The 24,614-nt window shown below is 41.7% G+C and overlaps 4 protein-coding genes and 1 long non-coding RNA gene across 7 annotated transcripts in view; 4 read left to right on the plus strand and 1 right to left on the minus strand.

The window, feature by feature from the left end:
- The first annotated feature begins 2,447 nt into the window (after window positions 1–2,447).
- On the plus strand, window positions 2,448–7,484 carry hoxb8a (homeobox B8a). Of its 3 annotated transcripts, XM_062532774.1 has the most exons (3): window positions 2,448–2,517; window positions 4,775–5,606; window positions 6,427–7,484. In XM_062532774.1, the coding sequence occupies exons 2-3, from the start codon at window positions 5,183–5,185 to the stop codon at window positions 6,741–6,743; spliced, it is 741 nt and encodes a 246-aa protein (XP_062388758.1). In that variant the 5' UTR covers window positions 2,448–2,517; window positions 4,775–5,182; the 3' UTR covers window positions 6,744–7,484. The 3 variants fall into 3 exon arrangements, with proteins under 3 accessions (XP_062388758.1, XP_062388756.1, XP_062388759.1); XM_062532772.1 differs by lacking the exon at window positions 2,448–2,517 and having other exon boundaries at window positions 4,694–5,606; XM_062532775.1 differs by lacking the exon at window positions 2,448–2,517 and having other exon boundaries at window positions 4,694–5,606; window positions 6,430–7,484.
- Window positions 7,485–8,690: 1,206 nt separating this feature from the next.
- Window positions 8,691–13,752, plus strand: hoxb7a (homeobox B7a). Its single transcript, XM_062532776.1, has 2 exons — window positions 8,691–9,223; window positions 12,893–13,752. Exons 1-2 carry the CDS (start codon window positions 8,791–8,793, stop codon window positions 13,153–13,155), a joined length of 696 nt encoding a protein of 231 aa, XP_062388760.1. The 5' UTR covers window positions 8,691–8,790; the 3' UTR covers window positions 13,156–13,752.
- A 1,799-nt stretch (window positions 13,753–15,551) lies between these two features.
- The window catches only part of hoxb3a (homeobox B3a), a 55,227-nt gene continuing 46,164 nt past the window's right edge, over window positions 15,552–24,614 (plus strand). Inside the window, exon 1 of the mRNA XM_062532780.1 lies at window positions 15,552–15,935. The gene's annotated coding sequence lies outside the window, so the exon portion shown is untranslated. The remainder of the gene's footprint in view (window positions 15,936–24,614) is intronic.
- The window catches only part of LOC134077277 (uncharacterized), an 87,955-nt gene continuing 82,711 nt past the window's right edge, over window positions 19,371–24,614 (minus strand). Inside the window, exon 4 of the long non-coding RNA XR_009938673.1 lies at window positions 19,371–20,083. This is a non-coding gene — a long non-coding RNA (uncharacterized LOC134077277). The remainder of the gene's footprint in view (window positions 20,084–24,614) is intronic.
- hoxb6a (homeobox B6a) lies at window positions 21,655–24,015 on the plus strand. Its single transcript, XM_062532777.1, has 2 exons — window positions 21,655–22,119; window positions 23,408–24,015. Exons 1-2 carry the CDS (start codon window positions 21,693–21,695, stop codon window positions 23,662–23,664), a joined length of 684 nt encoding a protein of 227 aa, XP_062388761.1. The 5' UTR covers window positions 21,655–21,692; the 3' UTR covers window positions 23,665–24,015.

A 24,614-nucleotide genomic window follows, 5' to 3' on the forward strand; every position in this document is an offset into this window, starting at 1 on the left:
TGTGATCTGGACTTCCAGATGACCGGCTCCCTGTCCAGTTTTTTTCTTCCTTCGCCTCCCTTTGTTCCATTTCCGAGCGCACCCAGGTCGCCTTATAGCGGGCCATAAAACGTCACAGAAAAGAATCTCTGGCGAGACGTCTGGGATGACCACCCTTAATTTGTTTACAACCCCTTCCACCTATGTGCACCAACCCCCATTTTGTGACCAAATATCCGATATTGTCACTGACTCGGGTATACAATAGGCGGTTGCCAGAGAGCAGCTTTCCCTTTTGTAAAATGCGCATTCTCTCTCTTTTTTCCAGTTCCCACCTCGGATTTCCTCTCGCAATTGTCGCGGATAAATGAGCTCGAGAGGAGGAACAACAACATTTTTCAACAATCAGAATATTTTTGACTTTTGCCATTTACACTGTTTTGAGCGCATAATAAAAGTAAAGGCTATAATCTGGCAAGGCCCAGACCAGATGACATCCACCAACACTAGTATTTCAAAAGGGAACAATTATAGCCTACAGACTTAGTTTACTTAGCCTATATGCTGCCATAGATTTCATTCCATCGTCCACACCAACGAGCCAGTACCATATCCTATGCGCGTTTGGTTAATGATCTTATATGCTAGATCACCGTGAAAACATATGAAATATTTTTCAGACACCAGGTAAAAAATTGGCATGGCAAGGAGGGATGTAGAAAAACAACTTCCGCCAACTGAAATAATGCAAATATTTAGTTTGAGAGTTTCAGAAGGACACCAACGTCCACGATACAGAAGTTTTGCTTTCCTAATAGGTCTCTATTTAATCACACATAAAATATTAGGCCTATGAGATGTCGCAGGGAAATGTAGGCTAATATAACAAGGCTAGTCTAAAAAAACAAATCATTAATAGCACTAAAGTGACTAATTACATTCGGATAGGCTACATGTTAGGCTGCATAATATTTATTAATTGTATAGATATATACGCATGGATAACATGGCTATGCGACGATCTCAAAACTAAGTTGGTGTTCAAGGCCGTGAATAACTATTTGTGTTGTGTATTCTAGGCCTGAAGTTTGTTTTGATCTCAGGTTAATAAATTAACCGAGCAGGCCAGGCTACAATGTATGAATATAGGCCTATGTGCCATGAACTCATTTCATCAACGAATCAAATACAACGAAATAATAATAATAAAAAATATGTAAAGAAAGATTTAATGCTGCAGATATTATACAATATTTCAGCGGTAATACACTGAACAAAGGAAAAGGGTTGCATCAGACCTGTAGGCATATCTGTGGTGTCCAATAACAGACCTAAGTCAAAAACACGGTTTAAAGCCATTATAATGCTCAATTCAACGATTTGTTTGGATTGCATAGGCTAGATGGCTGGGCTTGTTCATATTTTATTTGTAGTGTAGGCTATTGACATTAACACAACATTGCTCTTGCAGATGACTGAAACGTAGGCTACGTAAACGAACTTAATGTTGCCTACATGTAAACTGAGATTAGCTGCTTTTGTGTAGTGTCGATGAATGGTAGCCTCGGACTTAACATTATTACACTGTTATGGCGGCCTTATGCTTTTGCGCTTTTTTCTGACATTAAGCTGACTAGCCTACAGATTTTACTTGTGCACTGCTGTAGTGACAAAGTTGTGAGTCGAGTACGAAATTGTACTATTTCAACACATCCCACAATGAACGGAAAATCTATCATATGTGATGGTGAATTTTGTATATAGCTTATGCTACACTGTTGAATATTCAGCGCTGCAGTCCATGAAATATCATTTCTTTAAATGTGCTCATGGTGAATTATCTAGGTGTCTAGGCACCACTTAGCGAATGTATGATACCATAAATATTCAGAACAATAATCAGAATCTTACAGTGATTATTAAGTAGCATAATGCATAGCAAGTAGGCTAAGACTACAATAACAAATAGAGTATCAAATGAGAGATACAAATGTGGCGTTTTGTCAAACACTGACAGGCTATTGTCCTGCAGCGTTATTAAAATATACATAGTGTTCTGCTACTGCTTTAGCATTGTCTTGATTCGATTTTCTTTTTTGTTTCGGTTTATCATTTTCACACATTGTATATGCACCACCCATTCCATTTTCACCAAATTGGCGAATAAATTGACTGTTATTGTATGTATCATAATATTGCATTTAAGATCAGTCAAGATGCCAAACTATGGCAAAATATTTCAATTTTGGATTATTCTGTTTTTCTTGCACATGTGTAAACATGGCCTCTGACGTCACAAGGAAATAAGATTGACTAGTGCTGTCCCTAATGTTGACCACTTGATGGCAATGTTGGTCCACCAAAGAAAGCATGGGAGCTGTTTTTTCCACCACTCTTGTATTAACCGGAAGCTGGTGGAGTCAGAGGAGCCTTTTGTACACTTGACTAAAATTAGTATCACACAAGTCTTGCTCTGTAGAAGCGCGTGAGGAATTTCAAGTGGAAAAGGGAAAATAGTCGTTAAAGCCCTTTAACCAAGTAAGTTTTCGATGGCGGTTTTGATGCAGCCTATAGCCTACAGAGTTTTGCATATCAATATACTGATGCACAATATCTTCTTTTTTGAAACCGATGTTACTAAACATTTGTCAGTATGCAGTAGACGGCCTATGTATGTCAATTCACGCTCACCATAAAGATTATTTTTGAAACATTTTGTGATTCCAGACTGGGAGGCCAACTGGAAATCAGTCATTGTAATCAGGGGATTTTGAAATACTTTAACGTGTAGGTGTGATGGTGTGTATACAGTTATAGTTGTTTTGAACTATGCCATTATAACTAATAAGAATAATTTGTGTAGACCTGCTAGTCGATTTTTTTCTCGCTACAAATTATAATTGCAAACTGCCGAGGTCCTGAGATAATGTCAATGCAAAACACACACATACACACTATCAGAGAGAGAGAGAGAGAGAGAGAGAAACACACACACACACACACACACACACACAAACACAGACATGCTTATGAAAATACTTAATTTTATTGAAATTGAATACATTTACATGGGTAGGTGCGTAGGTTAAAATCGGTGGTTCTCACATCAACACGCTGAAATGTTAGACGGAAATTATTCAAACAAAGGTCAATACAATTCGACTTTGATCATACATTGTAAAAGCACGGATAGGCCTAATGGAAATGCAAATGTACAAATAAATTGAATGAATAAACTACGTGTATTACTTTTTCACATTGACGTGCAGTCATTGCAAATATTTGAGGAATATCATATCAGGGCATTGAGCATTACAATATAGGCCTAACTCTTATAGTACAAATGTTTCCTATTGCTACAGTAACGGAGTTGACGTTATTGAGAAAAAGGAAAACAGAAGTAAATATGAATATTTGTTGTTTTAAGACTAATGTACAAAACCTGAAACTGTAGCCTATTTCTACTTATTGTAGACGTATAGGCCTACTTGCACATAGTTGAAAGAATGTGATTTACAATGCCAAAGTTGTACTAATCATGCATATGGACGTAAATATAGTGATTAGCCTACATGAATTCACAAAAGTGACAGTGAAGACTCCTTTAAGTTTTGAGTACATTACCTGCGTAACCATAACCATCATTAGGCTACTAATTTGGACAGGATGACCTTGTCCATATTTTGATATGTAAGCTAGGCTAATACATAGAAATGAATAAAAAAACAAACTGCAAAGCCGCCCAAGTCAACAAAGTTGAGGTAAAGTATGACTCACATTTAGGCATACATGTTAAGACTAGATTGGTGTTAACAGTCCACTGTGATATTGGCAATATCATATTCCCTTTAAAGCGTTGCCCGATTTATCTAAAACTCCATTACCACATAATTCATTGAGCTACCACGAGTAGCCTAATCTTCAAAAGTTGTGTATGGGCAGTAATTCCAAGCCAGTATATGGGGGTTAAACCATTGTCGCGTCTAATGTGTATTAACATTACGGCTGTCCGTATGGGGAACAAAGTGAAAATGACAATTAAATACTTGAATATTTCTGCTGGGTAGATATTGCTCCAAGTGATGCATTTACAGCCCTGTTCGTGGAACCTCATAAAATCCTAACAGCGTTTTTGATGCATGGTGTAAACAACAAACAGCCCCACCGTTTATTGCATTTTATAGTTTGTTAAAACATTTACAGCCACTTTGTCCATTACCTCAGGCGTGCTAGTCCTTTTCGACGTCTTTACATCTTTATAAATATGATATTGATGAAAATACGATGATCAAAATGTTAAATATGACTGGCTCATTTATTTTCGAAGCCAGACTCTTCTGGAAATGGGGCCTTTGACAGGTTGGTTTAGAACCGCAATTATATTTATATGACTTGTTAAAACTGATATGAATTAAACAGTGTAGCCTACTTTCACAATTTACCAGTGCGACCCTGACATTTTCAAAAAAGGGGACCCCACCTCATTAGAATTTAGAAATTAACGATTAAATATGCATCTCTCTTGGTTTCCTATGAACAGCATCCTAAAACCAATCTTTAAAAGGGTGGTCTAGGGTGGATAAGCTGGGGGTTGGTGGGGGTGGGGGGGTCAGTATTTGATCCGATGCAAAGCGGCAGATTTCTCATTAACTTCCCTGCTTGAATATATTAATGCGCATATTCTCTCCTCCTCTCTCCCTTGGCCCCCCTTTTCTCGCCTGCTCCCTCGCTCCCTCTCCGTCTCTCTCCCTCTCTCTTTCCTCTCTTTTTCATTCTCTCACTCGCTCCATATCAGAAGCTCGGAGAGCGGTGTCCGTGTGGGGATGCAAGAAGCCAATGGGATGAGGAGCCGATAATAGATGCAAATTATCGTGAAAAGACACGGCAAAATATGAAACAACTCATTTGCCGCGGAGTAAATCACGGAAAACTGTTTGCGAACTGGCACCCCATACCGGAACTGTGATGCAGGAGCACTTCTGTGGAGGCGCTTTTCATGGAATCTGAATGAATGTGGCTGTAGCACGGCTATTTCAAAAGAGTGTACCAATAAGACAAAAATCTATTTTCACCTCTGGGACTCCACGCATGATCTGTTTTTCTTCTCAAGGTTTGCCACGGTTTGTTATTCTCTTGATTCCACAGCCAGAGTAATCACCATCAACAACAACAAAACAACAACACCAGTAGCGTCTAACAAAAGATGAGTTCTTATTTTGTAAATTCTCTCTTCTCAAAATATAAAAGTAGCGACTCTTTACGCCCCAATTATTATGAGTGTGGGTTTGCGCAGGACCTTGGAAGCAGACCCACCGTGGTATATGGACCCGGCACCGGAGCAACTTTCCAACATGCTCCCCAGATCCAGGAGTTCTACCACCACGGCGCGTCCACGCTGTCCGCTACCCCCTACCAACAGAGTCCTTGCGCCGTCACATGTCACGGAGATCCAGGAAACTTCTACAGCTACGATGCCCTTCAAAGACAGACGCTCTTCGGTGCTCAGGATGCGGACTTGGTCCAGTATAGCGATTGTAAGCTAGCCGCGGGTGGCATAGGAGAGGAGACCGAGAGTACGGAACAGAGTTCTTCTCCGACGCAGCTGTTCCCGTGGATGCGACCGCAAGGTGAGCCCTTGTAGCCAGCCACGCAGTCTTGGTGGCATCGCGGGGAAATGTGAGTGTGTTTGCATGTATCTTAAGAACTGATGGGTTCAGAAACTTTGGCTCTACCAAACAATGCGTTTGGAGCCATAAAGACGCATTTCCTGTGCGCTAAAAGAGACGGGGTAATTGGTGGTTTATGGTTTTATGGTGTTCAAAACTTGTGAATCACTTTACAGTTTAACGACCCCGCCAGAGAAAGCACTGGGAAAAGGGGAAAGAGAAAAGGTCCATTCTCTTGTTGCTTTCCAATGTGTGAGCCACTGGCCCACAGCTGAATCCTCACTTCTCACCCTGGTCAAAGTTTTACTGCAGGCTTTTACGACTTACAGTGATGGCGGGGATTATTTCGCTACAAGGTGGCCGTTTTACACAGGTTATGTGTTTTATGACCGGAGCCTAATACGTTGAGTGTGTGCGAATATGGACGTGGAGAAGAGCGAAATGTAAACACCATGCATATAAACAACAGTGTGGTTGATTGTATATACATGCCATTTGTCCTCAGCCTAATGCCTCTTTCACTTGGGGATGTATTTGGGTGATGGGCTATAACATACAAACACAAACAATAAACGCATAACTGAATGACAAGCAGGGGGTCAATAGAATGGTCTGCAAAGCATAATAGTCTTGCGTAATACATAATGTATCCTCTCTTGGATCTCATTTCCATCCACATTATTTATTTATTATTGCTAGATTGTACTATTATACAAACAAAATGTGAAATCCAACAGTTTGTGTTCTACTCAGACTCATGTCCGTGTCCTTCTCTCGCCAGTAGCTGCCGGACGGAGGCGAGGCCGACAGACCTACAGTCGCTACCAGACACTGGAGCTTGAGAAGGAGTTCCTCTTCAACCCATACCTGACCCGCAAGCGGCGAATTGAGGTATCGCATGCCCTGGGACTGACCGAGAGGCAAGTCAAAATCTGGTTTCAGAACCGCCGGATGAAGTGGAAAAAGGAAAACAATAAGGACAAATTTCCCAGCAGCAAATCTGAACAGGAGGCAATTGAAAAGGAGAAGAGGGAAAAGGAGCTGGGCATTGGGTCACCGTCCACCGACGAAGACGTCGACAAGGCTAAACAGATCTAAAGTGGACATTGAAAAAGACTCAGAAACATGGGAGGGTGGGGGCAACTGTGTGGGGTTGTCTCGGAAACGTGACAGTCTTCTGGTGATCACTACATGTTTCAATCGATAAGATTGCCTCAAATGATGGCTGACAGGACGATAAACATTGAAACGATGTGGTGACCACGGGACTATGAGCAGAAGGGATTAAGCATTTCTACTTTTTACCTGACATTTGCAAAATGTTATAGTGTTTAAGCTAGATTCCTGACTTTGTGGAACTATGATCGTGTAAAAAAAGATTTATGTTGTTAGAATATTGTCATTAACAATTAAATTGGCAGCTGTACAGATTTTAAGTTAAATGGTGCACTTACGACTGTCCTCACTTAGCCTATATGTTATGATGATGACGTAGCAAATAATGAATTCCAACAACATGAAACTGCCTATTTATGCCGTAGATTTTACTCTCTTTTACACTTGTCCTCGTTTAGTTCAATTAAATTGATGGTATTTTGTTGTCTTCCTTTTTCGGGTAAGCATGCGCACAGTTGAAGAAAATTATGGAAAAAAATAAAAATAAAAAAATACCCTAAGTGATGTCATGTGACCCCTCGTTTAACTGTGAAACAGAATGTATACTGTACTCGTGAATTAGTTTATGGGGACTTGATGATATGCTTTATTGTTCTTCATCACTTTGTTCTATTGTCTGAAACCTGGAAGGAGCGGAAGAAAGGGGGCACAATAAAGTTTACAAGCGAGAATCCATGACATCACTGGAGTCCTCTGCCTCATTTCCTGCCAACTTGCGGATCAGGGGACCCTCACCTTTCATTTAGCCTAAAGCCTACATATGCCAGACATATCCAACCCAGTCAGAATCAGAATAGGACACTACAACTGCCTCACATTTTTGACCGGGTTTATTATTGTGGTAATTGTCTGTTTTCTTTTTTGCAATCTGATCATTATGTAGCAACGACTTCGTTTTGCGCAGAACTCATGGTCGCACCATATGGGTTACGTTTAAATTTACAACTGTACGTGTGAAATGGAAGCAAAGTGAATGACACGTTAGACCGCGATTTAAACGCCTCGTAACATCTCTGACAGCCTGACATTATGGCATGAGGTATACTGCCTCTGACTACACTCCAAAGAGATATTTATATTAGGCCTCTGATGTCAATTCATATAAACCCCTGATTTCCCCTCGTAGTGCACCTCATAAAATGTGGCTTCGACAGAGGCTTTGAGAGGACATGCCATGAAAGTTTTCACACCTTTGCACATTAGGGCCTCTTAAACATTATAACGTGTCATTTTGTGGCCCTTTAGGCTGTTTAGCGACAACAAGCGGTTATAGGGGTTGCTTCGCAACATCCACGCGGGCGTTAGGGCCCACGCGAGGGTATTTTGGGAGAATGAAAAGGTTGTGACGCACAGTATACAGTATGTAGGGACATTGACCACAGCATGAACATCAAGCGTCTGAACAGGAGCATACAGGTCAGCTGCAGAAGAACTGCAACCACAATGTTAGAGGGGTGGAGGATAAGGGGCGTCTGTTGGAGAGAGACCCCAAAGACCCCATGGAGATCGATTCAGAAACAAATGGGTTTCTTCTTATTTGTGTAGTGTCAATAGAGTGGAGGCACCTAAAGCATGGTAGTCCATATTTATTTGTAGATTACCTTTATACAGTTGTAGGTATTTTATAGTATGACATCGCAGACGGTGATTATAGGACATATTCGGGAGTCAATCGATTTTTTTGCGCACACGTTAGTTTCTGTTGACTGTGGGTACCTTTGTCTCGCAAGTGAATAATTTAAGGTACTTTATGTGGATGGTCAGTGCTGTGCACTTTTTCCACATTTGAAGAGCTGTGGGAAGCAACACTTCCATTGGAGGACTATGAGTCACGTGGTATTCATCACGTGGTCCCTGAGGAAAAAGGGGTGATTTTTGGTGTAAATCTAGACTGTAATTCTGTAATATATCACAGGACCTCGTAAAACCGACATTTAAACCTTCTGGTCTACAAATCACGGGTCAAATTATGAGTTCATTGTATTATGCGAACGCGTTGTTTTCCAAATATCAAGCGGCAAGTTCGGTGTTTCCAAGTGGGGTTTTTCCCGAACAAACTTCTTGCGCTTTCGCGTCCAGTTCCCAGCGAGCCAACGGCTATGGCTCCAACTCCGGCGGCGCCTCATTCTCCACTACCTCCTCAGCCTCCTCTCCACTGCCGGGGCTGTACAGTACCGGAGGAGCCTTGTCCAGTCAGAGCCAGAGCACGTACCCTGCAGGCTATGGGTTTACCACTGGCCCACTAAACATGCACTGCTCCCCCTTTGATTACCCGGGTCTGGCAGCGAAGTGCACCGTAGATCCGTCCAAGGCGCCCGGTGGTTGCAGTAAGGCAGACCAGCGGAGTTGTCATCAACAAAGCGAGGACAACCTACGAATTTATCCCTGGATGAGAAGTACAGGTGCGTTCGAGTTGAATATTTTTTGTAAAAGTCGGAGGTTGGAGACATGAGGTTGGAAAAAAAGCTATTTGTTTTTGTATACGGTCTTTGACCGACGCTGTAGGTGAAGTGACCAGAGCAACTTCCTGATCTGCACAAGGCAATGTGTTGCACTCGCAGGACATTTATTGCTATACGACCTATATAAAGACATCATTTAAGGCATGCGAATAGGCTATTCATTAGCATATTGTGTGAAGGATAGAAGGGGATGAGTCGGTTTTATCTGAAGGAATTTTGAACGTAAAACACCGGTACCATGTTTGTCCGCATTTCATGGATTAACCATGTTATTAGACAATTGTTTGCGTGTTATGTATATGTGGCACTTTAATTAAGCTCGCACGCTTGTAATATAGCTCCGAGATGCAATCATTTCTCTTAAAAGTTAACGGAATACCATCTACTTGTTTCCAGTGCATTACACGAAGGTGGTGCTTTTCCTCATCACGCAAATGTACGCAAATATGTTTGGACGAAAAGATGTTGACATAGCCTAGGCCATAAAGTTTGGTACCTGTGAGATAGGTCTTGAGGCCTCTTGTTGACAATCAACCAAATTAAGATGAATTAAAGATGAAAAGATGCGTGTGTTCACATCGGATCGATGCATATTTATATGCATTTCAGAGTATGTGTAAGCGTGCATGCATACGTGTGTGTGCACGCGGTGTTATAGTTGTTCACTGGCCGTGTGTGAGCGCGCGCGCGCTGGTAAGGTTGTTTTCTGGCTCTTTCTCTCTCTCTCTCGCTCGCTCGCTCTCTCTCTCTCTCTCTCTCTCTCTCTCTCTCTCTCTCTCTCTCTCTCTCTCTGTGTGTGTGTGTGTGTGTGTGTGTGTGTGTGTGTGTGTGTGTGTGTGTGTGTGTGTGTGTGAGAGAGAGGGAAACTACATACATACATTTGCAAATATCTGTAAAACTCGGATCTTTAGCCTGAAGTAATGTGTCGCTGTCTCCCAACAGCAGGTTCAGTGAAATAGTAGCTGACAACTTTTTGTGTAATGATTTTCTGTAAGCACTCCAGGCTCGGGCCACGAACTGCAAAGGACCTATCCATCAAATGTCAACCTGCGGCACTACTGGTCTTGTTAGCCTCCGGCGTAAAAATACAACAACACAGGCTGATAGTTCTGAAACAGATACTTTCTAATTAACAGCTTGTCTGACATTTACAAGCAGATATTCGGCGATTCATGTTTTCCTGTAAACTCTTGGCTGTCGTCTTGGATTTGTGGAAGATATTTATGAAATGTACATGCCTTACATTTTTACGTCCGTGCATGCCTGACATGACTATCCATGACTCTAGCACTGCTTCTGTTTTTTGTGTTTTTTTTGACGGATGCAAATTGGCAAATTCTTTCTAAATTGAGGGTAATCTAATGAGAATACTGGCCTTAAAGCTATGGAGATGGATGTAGTAGAAGAACGTGTTGGCGCGGTAGTAGATCTATTTACAACAGTCGGAAATGTGAACTTCATGAGTAGGCTATTTACTCCCCTCTCTGTCTTGGAAACACACACACACACACACACACACACACACACACACACACACACACACACACACACACACACACACACACACACACACACACACACACACACACTATTTGACTTACATATAAACGGGTTGGGTTCGAGTTATATTGCATGTGACCACGGCCTGGAGATGGATAGGCCCAATATTTTGTTTCTGTCGACAGTCTACTTGACCAGAGAATAAAAAATGAATACTCTAACCGGCGTGTTCTTACCAGAACCCAGCCTCTGAGATGGATGTCGACTTACAAGCTTTTAATCCGATCAGTCTTATCTCAGGCGCGTGCGGTCAATTATGACAAATGAAGCTCAGATTCTCGTGTAATGTGTGCGTGCTTAAGCACGTAGAACTAGCAAAGCCTCTTTTAACACAGGCGCTTACAGAAAGAACAGTAGCACCGGGTTGGGTTGATCTCTGTCTGCTGTCCTCTACACGAATATGTGCGCACCTATTCGTGCCCACCTCACACGCACACATGCAGCCACACTTCCCCTTTCAAATAACAACATGCAGTATTAGGAAGAGAAGATAAAATGTCCGTCAGTTAAAATTCCTTTTCCTCATTCTTTTTTCTTAGAGAGTGTGAGCATGATTGTGGGTGTTTTCGGAACACAATGCCCATCTCTGTTTCACCCTTTTAGTCTTCTCTGAAATATCCTAAGCGGCGCTTCTACCCCTCTTCGTTTGAGCTTTTTATGGGGGCATAGTACGAGGAATTCCCTCTGAACAACGCTTCTCTCTCTCTCTCTGCGCCTTTCTAATAGTTTTGTCTTCTCTGCCTTTGGTCTTCTCTCAAAAGTGTTGCCAGGGAGGAAATTAGGACCACTCTTGTCACACATACTGTATACCGAAATGCAATTCTGCCCAGCACGTCACACATTTCTACTAAAGTAGAGAAAAGACCAATCTCTTTCACTTGAAAATTACTCAGAAGAAGCGACATTGGATATGGTGCAAATGTCCTTTTAGTGTACTTCACGAGGCTGTTTCAGTATTCTTAGATAGATGTGGCGGCGCATTTTCTGTCAACGACTAGACAAGTCCATATTGACCTCTGCAGTATTTGTAGGGAAGCTACCATTCCCATAGCCTCATTCCCCGGAATGCCAGCATTTTTTCTTTTTTTTTTGTGCTGTGCTTGGTTGATATTTTTAGACTTGGCCTGAAAAATGTTTTGTTTTCCCTTAGCAGTCTTCTTTTGTTTTCTGTTGTATGTATTCGTGGTTTAATAGTGCAATGAACACAACTGCACATAAAACAAAAATCAGATTGAAGAAAAAACAAAGTATTTATTGTATGCTGGACTAATGCTGACATTTTTAATCATGTCTGGTAGCCTGTTTGTGTAGATGTTTCATAACATCTGACTGGAAGTGACTCATGATGGTCTAATAGGCCTACAGTCCAGACGAAAATCGTATAATATGAGAGTACAACCTGTTTCTTCACAATTTCGTTCCCTAATTCTTTCACAGAGGAAAATAAGTCGGTTGACTGCCAACACAAGGCCTAATACTGTAGACACAGTAATCTAACAATCGGGTGAACTGATAACAAAAGTCTCAGAGACTACGTGTAGGCAAGTATGTGGAGAATAACTGCAAATTCAGAAGCACAGTATAACAAAACCATAATACATAATTAAACATGACAAAACCAAATAAATAATTAAAACATAAAGTTAACACACACTTTAAGCATGAAGTTAAAATCTTAACCGCTCATCACACTTGAGTTATTTGAAAATGAGGTGCAACGTTTCCTCTGATATCATAATTATTTTCATTTATAATTCAACAACAACAACAAAAACTTAACATCTTCCCCCGTAGTTGGTTTCTGATAAATGTTGTTATCCCACCGACTGGCTTTGAAAGGACCCAATGATATGCGCAGAGAGGATAGGCTAAGCCTACGCAACTTTAATCACATCAGGTTGCTAGATGTATTTATAGGCTACTGTTGCTTTAGTCATATTTATGTTTGTAAATAACACCAACTCATAGGCTACCAACTTGTATGATTTTTGTAACTAAGACTAATGTAACCTACCTCTCCTCCCTGTCCGGACTCGTGTTTGTTCACAGGTGCGGACAGGAAACGAGGCCGGCAAACCTACACACGCTACCAGACCTTGGAGCTGGAAAAGGAGTTCCACTTCAACCGCTACTTGACCCGGCGGCGGCGCATCGAGATTGCGCATGCGGTGTGCCTCACGGAACGTCAGATCAAAATCTGGTTCCAGAACCGACGGATGAAGTGGAAGAAGGAGAACAAAACAGCGGGATCAAGCTCTCCCACTACCGACGCGCCTGGCGGGGATGAGGAGGAGGAGGACGAGGAAGAGTGACGGCGGCATTGCGTGAACGGAGCGGGGCTCCAGACAGACTCTAATTGTGAAACAGAAATCCTTGTTCCCCTCAGTTTGTTTAACACTGAGTAAAACTACAATTATACTACCTAATAAAATATTGTTGTTGTTCTGTAGATGTGCAGATTGAAGTCCCGTGTAGGCTGTATGAGCAATAGTCATGTTTGGTTTTGCACATAGGCACAGCCTATAAAATACTATATAAAAACTGACCATTCGATTTTGTTAAATGATGTTGAGAATAGCTGTGCGCTCTTTTATTGGGTTGATTTTTTTTCATGTCGGAGGGAAAATGCAAAAAGGGACTCTTTATAAAACATTTAAATAGGCTAACAAGCAATTTCTCTCTTCCTATGTATTGATTGAGATATTTTGTGTTTGTATCAAAGCGCTTTTCTTCCTGTAGCATTTATATTTTGAAAGATGAAGGTCTTTGTGACAAAACAATATGTACAGAGGACAACGGGATATGATTATATTATTATTCTTTTCTTCTTTTGGAGGGAGGGGAGGTGTCGTTGTGAAATATTATGTGCGATGCAATTAAAACAACGAAAAAAAGGAAAGAAAACTGAATCAGACTTGAGTGTTCTGGATAATTCTAGAAGGCCCAAAACCTCTCTTTCCATGTTGTGCATTCTTGAAGATACAGACATGGATAACAATGCAGAGAAATGATTGTGAATGCCATATTATTCTGGTCGCTCAGCTTCAACGTAATATAAATTATGACAATAGATTTGCATTAGCAGTTTGTGTAGACCTAGTGGTAGGGATATTAAAGAAAGGGTGACAATATTAAGTATAGAAAATGTAATAGTCTAGACCACCATCGGTCGTGTAACCAAGGCCCCTAAACCTGTAAATGCAACTTACATAAATACCTTTCTGAAACCATCAACATATTTCCATGCGATTCTCCCGTGTCTGTTGTGTTAAAAGGAAGGCCCATGTAGCCTCCGATTGCTTTCGACCTGAGAAGACCACAGTTGCACTGGCAGGTTGCAACTAATGCGTTTATTGCGTCAATGAAATTGCCACCATAAAAGTAACAAAAAAACAAAACAAAATAGGAAACGTGCTTCCAGCCATAAATGCCTGTCCATATGCTCTCTCTGAATGACACAAACAATGGCTCTTTTCCGCTCTGGTTTAAAATTTAACTCTAGCTCTATGCAACATGTCCACTGTATAGCCTACACAAGGGTGGTGTAACAAAAATACTTTGGTGTACAGCAGTATGAGGGTCAGAGCCACATAAACACCAGGGCCTTCGTTGGGATTATCACAGCGAATGCGGCTTCGGATTGTCGCATTGCGAAATGTTGTAGGGCTCCATTTTCCTATAGCCTATATAACACAAGATAGCAAAGCAAGTGGCAAGTTAGTATGTTCAAATTCTTTCCATATCATTATATTACAATGACAGGGTAAATATGGCTCTATTTTAAGACATGTGTAGGTTATGTCGGAGGCTATGCGTAATAAGCTACTGTTTAAACATTTATAAACATATTCTGGTTAGAAAAGCCCTCTGAAAAAGCAATCTCAATAAAAACCTGTAGTGAACCATCTTAATGACTAGATAAAGCCACAGCCATTTATCCATCGACTGTTATTTTTTAAAAATCTATTTTTAAAGCAGCCCATAGCGTATTTTTCTGCAGTCAAAGTCTTTACATTCATATTCTCGGGCCTATATGTCTGGACAGGACTAAAATATTAAACATTCGTTTTGGTTACAATCAAAAGATTAAAAACAAAACAAAAGGGGAATCACGTACTATATGTAATAAAGGAAGAATCAGAAATATATTGTCATTAAACAGTGGCAGTTCCATCAACTAACACCCAATCTGTAAAAGGCCAATGCCTGTCGTCTTTATTGGGATGCAAAGAAAGCTCACTTTTTTTACTGTCGTAATCTAGATAGAATCTATTTGTTCAACGGGGTGCGGCTGAATAAACGTTAAGCTTTTACAAGCCTCCTAAAACATTAAAGAAAACCGCACGTGTGACTCTCGGCTTTGTACAGATCACAGGACAAATACCACCAAAAGATCTAAAGGTCTTACGTCAAAAACGGGGAAAATACTCCAAATTTCTCCTTGGTTTTGTAGGTGAAAAAGATGGCGACGAGGAACCACTGCTGCTAAAGCAGTCATGAAGAAATGCAATAAATTCCTTGTTGTTTTATGAAAATTTACAACTTTGTGATAGAACTTTATGAGTGCCTGGGTCCTGGGATTGGCCGAGGATGGTCATGTGGATGGCTAACCGTGAACATGAACTTTTTATGATTTCCCAAGTGGTTATATTGCAGCATTCTTTTGGCCGCCGCACCTTCTGTTACACCACTGTGCTCCTTCAAGCTTCTGAGCAGAAAATACTGTAAGAACTTAAACAAAATAACAATTTAGATACAAACCACGTCGCTGGGTGAGTATCAGTGCCTTAGCACAGGACCAGCCTACATGCGTAGCGCTATGCTAATGTGGCCGCTTTTGATTGGGATTTCCGCTGCCATGGAGAGTGAGTGAGATTCTGGACATGCTGTAGTTCTCATCTAATTTTTCATACGGGGATCCATCTCCCATTGACAAATGTGAGAGAAACGGATGGAAAACAGCGGCGACAGCACTGTCACAACTGCGACTCACGAGCTAATGGCGGGACCGAATCAAGCTCCGGGAACGCCCGCCTGCCAGCGGCGTAGGGCTCGCGCTGTCCAGCGAGTCGGTGACGAATTATCAACAAAGGTAAGGCGTGCTGTCATTATCTCGCGGTTGCTTCGTTTCTTGGAGTTAGAGTTGTAATCTTACACGGTGTTTTAGGTGTTTTTTCTTGCTGCACTATGTGTGTGCATTGTTGGTGCGCACCATGCTGTTAGACGACTAATCGAACGTTTTAGCTCATTTCTTGATAATTGTTGGACCGGTGCTACATGTATTTTACCTGATTCTTCACATGTTGCCGATTAAGAGTATTTGAGTATTTGAGGGTCATATTTCTGAAATACATAATAGTATTGATTTTGTCGAGCTCGGCTGTGGTTGCTGGATGGTGTTTATGGTAAACGGATAGAGATAATAGATGGAGGAGCAGAGAGAAGCCGAGGTTTGATGGAGCTGCATTGCTGCCAATCGGATCCGAGCGCGGCTGCCCGGGGTCACCTCTTACGTGGAATGCTTAATCAAGACGCACGCTGCTCTGCGACATTCCTACACTTGCCCGCTTTAGCTCGTGCCTTGGGAGGACCCGGTCAAACACAGGCTTAAAAGATGAATCCCTTAGCTTTAGTTATAGGAAGGAATGTTTTTTAGCCCAAAGTTCAAGATCACATTCTTCATTTTAGGGCATACCCCCTTCCCCTCTCTCTTTCTCTCGGTCCCTTCCCTCTCCCTCCTAACAATTGGCCGTGTGTATGTAGGCAGATGGGTGAGAGTGTCCGACGTTTACGGATTTTTTTTAATTTCCCCTTCCATTTCCTGTCGGGCAGCTTGCGGTCCGTTTTTAACTCGCTTGCACCCTTTGGTGTCCATTTGTTTTCTCGGAAATGTAACACCTTCTGGCGCCAGTGAATGGCTATATATGTGAAGTTCGGCTAGCCTAGAACAAAACACCCTGAACCGCTGTCTAATCCCCGAAATATAAATGAGATAACACTGAAATATACAAGTCGTCATTAATTATTGGTGCCACGTCTGTCTATCTATCTATCTCCCTCTCTATTTAGGCTATGTAGGCTATGTGTGTGTGCATGCATGTATGTAAGCATGTATGCATGTATATATCTATCTATTGAACATTCCCCCAAACTATGACATATACCATTGGCACATAGACATCAACCTCATGGACAAATGTATTTTACATCCAACTCTCATCTCAACTAATCTTAACAATACCATGAATGTAAAATCGTGTTTTATAACACGTTTTAGCGCAGCACAGGTCGCATCTCTTTGAGCGTTCAGGCTGCAGTGCTTGTTAATTCTGTCAGTCTGCCATTTTCATTACACTGGCCAAAAGTGATGAGGTGACAGGTCTTTGCAGGATCCGCTGCTTGTTGATTTGCTCAAGCAGCCAGTGGCGCAATGTCCTCAGCTTCGGCTCATTCCATGCTCTTTGGCGCCATCTAGTGTCCGCTTCTCCAACACGTCAACTCCTAGTTCACCAGGCGTTCTTTTCAGTAGGGGAAAAAGGGAATGTTTTGTGCGCGCGCCTATATGTTCTTGTGTGTGGGTGTTTGTTTGCGCGCGCGTGTGTGTGCGCGCGCGCGAGCAAGCCTGCTTGTGTGTTGATGTGTGTGAGAACGTGGGCTTAAAGGAGCCTGCGTGGATAAATAGGAGAAACCTATATTTTTGGACGACTCTTTTGTACTCATTTTGGCACTCCTATATCAGCTTGAACATGTGTGCTGCGAGCTCAAGCCCGCGCGTGCGTGCATGTGCTCCAGTTGGCTATGGCGTAATGTATTGTCAGCTAGGATGAGTTTCCCACAGACTAGCAAAAAATGCGATATTTGAATGCTAATAGAACCTTCCTGAAATGTTGTCCGCAATAAACTGCACAGACACTGCGGCTGGAGATAACAGGAAAGCAGGGAGGGGCGGTGCGACCCTGCGGCACTGAAACGCAAAAGAATGCAGAGGTTGTAAATTCTCGTGGCTGCTGTGGGCGCGCTTTGAAGTGCCTACGTTTGGGAGAGATTTGTGGCACACACGTAGCAGCTAGGCCTGCAGGCCCCGATTTCGTGCATCCTACGTTTCCCTCTTAAAAACCCAGCAGATGACCGCTCCAAGGTTATTGCAGGTTTTTTTGGTCTTCTTCTGTCAGTGAAGCGCTTCTAGGCCCCCTGTGCCATGTGTTCACTGTGCTGGAACTCATATCCACCATTTCTCCCAGGGAAGTTTCTATTAATGAGGTGGACTGTTTTCTACCTTATTTGATTTCAAATAGACAAAGTAACATATGCGTAAGGCAGCAGGTTTCGGCAACACACGTAGCCTACGCTCGTCTTCTGTTGACATTGCAGAGGCATAACGCTGGTGTAGAATAGGAGGGCGCAGAGCTTGGATTTACAGTGGTGAATACGAGGTGTATACCAGGACTCGCCCTTCATAGCCCGGTCAGGTTACTGGCTGAAAGTAATCTTCAGTTAACATCTGGCCTGTGTTTGGAAGGACTATACCACCCTGTGTGTTTATTGCACACTGTATACTTCCGGAGAACACATTTGTTAAAGTAGTCGTCAGTAACATTTGCATAATTTGTTCGCATTATGTGCGCTAATTTTCCAGTTTTACGTGTCATAATTAATTGGCAGACTAAATATCGGAGATAATGCATAGCTCTGTGTTCCTCCAGAAAAACAGTTGGTTATTCAATGCTAATGAGATTATTGTCAATCATATTTAGGCCTACACAAGCACATACAGCCGGAGGGGCAACCATGGCACAGGCTCGATAGTTTTTAAAACAGTCACATTTATTGGTGTTAAACTGGAATAATACAGCAAAGTAGGCTAGTTAATAATAAACTCTAACATTTCAAGGGAAATGATTATTAGAGTTCTGGCGCCAGAGTTGGCACAGTTTAAAAGCGAACTATTAGCCATCAATATTTAAAGCGTGGACCTCGAAAGCTCAAAAGTCCCGTTCAGTCATTACACTTAAATTAAACCTTGCTTTATAGTCCCAATATCCATGCGTAGGCCTATACCATGTAGCTCATATTGAAATGGATATTCTCCCAAACACTTTCCATTTCTTGTCTATGTTGTTATCGCTGTATTAGTTTCGATTTGGACATAAACATACCCAATTTATACATTAAAATAATGCCATTAACAGTACAGTAATACAATACAGTAAAGTTGGAAATCGACATGTAGGCCTATTGACTGCGCACTTCTGTTCATTTCATACATAAGGAAATAATCCAGTCCCCCCCTTGTTTCCGGCTTCTTTGTGATTTTAAGAGATACAAATATTTTAAAAAAATATTTCATACGCATTATGCGTCTTTACTCCGCGCGTTAAAGGTCGTAGACCAGGTCTACCGCACAGTATAATTTCTACTCGAAATAAAATAAGTTTCAAAACACACGACAGAGTGTGCGTCACACAGACACAACTTTATTAGTAACCTAATTCTGTCACAAATGAGTTGAAAACATGTAGGCCTGGCGAATGCATGTCGACGTTTCCTTAATTCCAATAAATGAACATAAACAGAGGCTTATTTTTCCTCACACCGGGCTGTTATGATTCAAACAAATTCACGTCTTCTCGTCAGAATTTAATTACAGAGTTATTTATTCACAAAATACATTCAATGTGTACTAGGCTACAGTAATTAGCAAAACAAGCGTACACGGCAATGGTTATGGAAATATCCTACAATTATCATTTTTTTTCCTCAGGTTAAAATGCCATACTAGTTCAGGTACGTCAAATATATGATATTGGTGATAGAATACTTTTATTCACACACTGAATTGCAATGGAAGGACATCATATATTTCAAAATAAATATCTTCATATCCTAATCAATAGTTAGCGACACTTTCCAATATAATACTCACATATGTGCAGTATCATGCGGCAAACTCGAGAGGCTAAGGAGAATTACAGTACACTTGACAAAAAGTGTCTGACACGCGTTTCCTCTCGGGTCTCAGACTGGGTCAACACAGTACAGCTCTTGCTCGATGCGCCTTTTGCTGAGGTTTCCGGCCGAGCCCCACCGTACTTCTGCGTTGCGCGGTGATTTAGTGTCCCGTGGGTCATTTCTCAACTATTTCTGAAGCACTTTATTGCAGCCAAGTTGTGTTTGTGTAGAAGGGTCCATGGATTCTTCATTTTTAGGCCGTCATTCCCATTCAGTAAACCTGAACTGAATCTGAAAGAAAAGCGAAATTTTATATTATTTTGTTGTTACATCAGACAACTTTCCTACATTAAGTTAAGATGAATTCCTTATAATTCCTTCTACAAACTATACAGAATCTTCTCTCATAATTCGGCGCTTTATTTGGGAAATAATACAAAACCATTTCAGCTCTTAGGTTTACTTACTACTAATAGATTATTAACTAGACATTTGAATAGCAAAGTTGTCTGCTTTCTCTGACAAACGGACACACAATGGCCCGTCCGCACAAAAGCAGTCGGGGGAGAAGGAAACGCAGCATCCTCGGTGTAGAGGAAGCAAAACTGAAAGTAAAAAAGAATAATCTGCAGTCCCCTCAAATGACGCTTAAAATCCACTTGTGATGCCGAACTACTCTATTAATCACATCACGAAACCCGAAGGACCCAGAGACTACACATTACATTCACCATGCGAAGTTAGTGGAGGTAGCTATACACATACGAGCATATACTGCACGGTTTAATACATTACTAGGCCATAATTCTATATGCGCTATAGAGCCAAGTATGAAATAAATTCAGGAAGCCATGTGTCTAAATAGATTCCCTGAATAAACAACTGCAGTAATAAGTGACTTTTATGATGCTGTAGAAAGCCACGGGGTCAAACACACACACACACACACACACACACACACACACACACACACACACACACACACACACACACACACACACACACACACACACACACACACACACACAATAAAAAACAACCGCAGATGTAAAAAATGTATCGCCAAATCACTTCAGTGGGAATGCACTATGCTAGTCTTGTATCTGACGTCATCATGTGAGGTGCATATTCTGCTTGTAACCAATTCTGACCTAACGAGGCCAAATTTAGTCTCCCAGTGGGCTGGAGCTACCTGTTGCAAACGCTTCACTTTGAGTCACCCTTAAGTCCTGCTGAGCAAATACACCACCCCTTCAGGTGTAATTCTGAACATCATATGATAAAATAGATACAGGTATAAGGAATGTGCGCATGTCATTTATTTTGTTTCCCCGTGTGGTTTAATAAGCAAATAAGACATCAATAATATATATCCGATACACTTCGAATTTAGATCTGTATAATACTGAAATAGGCTTAATGTTTTGACGTGTTTTGAAACTCGATTCCTTTTTGTACTTCGTTTTTCTTTGACGGGGTTAGGCCATAGCGTGTGTAGGCAACATGAGCACACCACAGCCAAAACAGAAGGGGGAGAGTGTCGATGTATTCAATTTAGTGCTTTAAGATTCCATTGCGATTCGCATAGTGCAATCTTATTGGAAGGAGAGGCTATGAAGACATGAAAAAAGAAAAAGGCGATCTCTAGGCTTCGCGCTGGGGTCCCCCGGCGCATGCAATCACAGCCCCCCTCAAGGGTGCTATTTTGCAGGCGAGGGCTCATGCGATTGGTCAGCGTCTGGTCAGATGGTACGGTTTCCCTCTGTCCCACACTGGCACACAGCCACCCAGCACCCCCCCTCAACTAAAACCCAATCTCCGATAAACTACTAATAGCTAAACCACTTGGACTATAAAACACAACAAATCATAAACCAAGGAAAAGAACCGTACCCTCCCAATGAGTTCCTATTTTGTAAACTCAACTTTCCCAGTGACTCTGGCTGGTGGACAGGAGTCGTTCTTGGGACAAATACCGTTATATTCCTCCGGATATACAGATCCTTTAAGACACTATTCTGGTGCTGCTTATGGAGCTACCAGCGTTCAAGAGAAGGCGTACTCATCCTCTTTTTACCAGCAGACGAATGGTGCCTATAGCCGGTCGTCTACAGCCGGTGCTTGCGATTATGCAGCAGCCAGCTTTTACAGGGATAAGGACGCCGCTTGCGCACTCGCCAGTATAGAAGATCACTCTCTTGTCCTTAGTCAAGACCATCGCAAGACGGACTGCACAGGGCCACATAACAAGGGTTTATTCGAAAGCGAAGAGCAGAAGCCAAACGTGCCGGTCTATCCATGGATGCAGAGGATGAACTCTTGTAACGGTGAGTCCTTGTTTTTTGTCCCATTTTAGCTGCCGTTTATGGTTGCTGTTTACATATACACAGATCCGCCTGTTACGTGACTTGGTACTGCACTGTACAAAGCCGGAAGCCCGTACAGTAGGAAAATAATGTCGCTTTGGTGTTCAGCTCCATAACAGCCAGACTGGAGTCAGTCACAGTCACACCGCCCTTAATTCTACACTTTACTCTGCCGGCAAGATTTCCACTTTCTCTTCCATTTACCATGAGATGAGTTTAATTGCCGCAAGGCTCATATCTATCAAGCTGCAGATTAAAGCCTGTAAGACCAGAGCACAACCCCAGTTAACAACGGCAGGGCTGTTGACTCCAATCATTTCTCTTATCACAAAATGGCTCTTATTGTTGTTTTGACAAGCTCTCCCTCTGTTACCGCCCTGCTGAACACTATCACCAAGTGCAGTGGCAATCACAAGACAAATACACTTTATGATACCGATATGTGAGGCTAACAATTCCGCACAGTACGTCAAGGGCAGATGATAACAGACATATTAATATGTGAAAAATACGTATAGTCTCCAATATAATACGTTAGGCATTAAGTAAATATCAGATGAGTAGAGGCGGTAGAATACCCATTTACTGTCAACCTTAAGAATATTTCAGCTTGTTGTTCCAGTGAATCACTGGTTTGTTATAAATATACATCACCTAATTTCTAGGTTGGTGTTTGGAATTTCCACTGTATTTGCCAATGTGCCAGTATATGGAGTGTGATGTGAGGTTTAGTGGACCTTTCGCCATTATTTAAATATTGAGCCTTAGCCCCGGAACAGTGTGTCAGATGTCCAAACTGTAACCGGACACTGTAGATTTATGTACGGATGTGAAGTTTGATATGATAGCCTACATTAAAATAGTTCGTCAAAGTGCATGTGAACACAAATAGAACTTGACATGCAATTTTTTGTCCTCTGTTGGCCTGGGCAACTTTGGAAAATCTGAAGTTTCACGCTGAGTTGATCCAGAGGCACAATCTGAGTGCCAATATGTGTATGGCAAGACAAAATATTAACACAAACTAGTTATTTTTAAACATGGCGTAAAACGGGGGGATATGTGGGGTAGTCTACTTCGTGGTGAAGCAAAACTGTTTAAAAGGCACATGCATAGGCTATATGTCCAATGCTCACGAGTTTCAAGTCATGATGTTAGCCTGAGGACATTTTCTCCCTCATATTTGTCATTATGTTAAACACTCTCAAGACTTTAACGCTGGACTTTGTCTTTCCTTTTTTTTGAATAGGAGCCTTTGGCAACCCTGGCCGAAGAGGTCGTCAAACTTACACTCGTTACCAGACGCTGGAGTTGGAGAAAGAGTTCCATTTTAACAGGTACCTGACCCGGAGGCGCCGTATAGAAATCGCGCACGCTCTGTGCCTGACAGAACGCCAAATAAAGATTTGGTTCCAAAACCGGAGGATGAAGTGGAAAAAAGAAAACAAACTCATCAACTCCTCACAAACGAGTGGAGAAGAGGAGGAGGAGAAGAGGACAGAATAAAAAAAAGGACCGTAGATAAAAATAGCATAGAGGGCACACCAATTCTCCCTTTCAGAAAAGAAATGAAGACTTTCCCCTTTCCCTCATATGTCAAAGTTCGCACCAGTGAAATTGTGTTGTTAAATTCGTTGTAGCATTCCAGAATTCATCTTAATATTGCATTTTAATTGTTGCTGTCATTTTTTTTATGTTTATCTTTTGTATAATTAATGCCGAATACCGATTAAATGTGTTTTGTGCGCGCGTCTCGACTTAGAAGTTGGTCTTATAAAGAACATGACCGTGTTTAACGAGCTATTTGAAATATGTCATATTCGTGTTCATATTTAAGATGTATTACAATAAAATGAAAATCTCATTGTACAAATTGATGACCTTGCTTTTCCTTCATGGTTTAGGACGTAGAGAATAAGGAAACAATATACGTCAATATCAGTTAGCCTTCTTAACCCTGGCCAAAATGCAAATGCAAACCTGGTATCTATACTAGCCTGACCCGAGCATAGAGACAGGAACTTTTAGGTACAGTCCAGTAGAGCACCTGTTCCCGGGTTATGCTATACTCTGGAAACAAATAACATAACTTTGTTTAAACCAGAGTGAAATGTTACATGGATGAGATCTCAAACTACAAGTTAAATTATGTGTTGTGGAATCTCAGGGGAACAATGCGAGTATTTGTACACAGCATATTTTCTGTGTTTTCCACTGACAACATAGCAACATATTGCTTCCGTCGGGCGCACAGGTAAAAATAGCCTACATTATCGTGTATAACGCGTGGTATAATGAGAGGGGAACGCAAGGAGAGTGGCAGGCCTATTCAGGAAAGTGGTGTATACTGAAGTGGTGTAATGAATGGCAGAAGGAGAAAGTTGACCCGTCCGAGCTGGACATTCACCCGAAGGCGTTGAGTGGCCGAAGGACTCCCTCTCAATGGGCGCATTCTT

This window comes from Sardina pilchardus, chromosome 3 (genome assembly GCF_963854185.1).
Source record: "Sardina pilchardus chromosome 3, fSarPil1.1, whole genome shotgun sequence".
Taxonomy (NCBI): Eukaryota; Metazoa; Chordata; class Actinopteri; order Clupeiformes; family Clupeidae; genus Sardina; species Sardina pilchardus.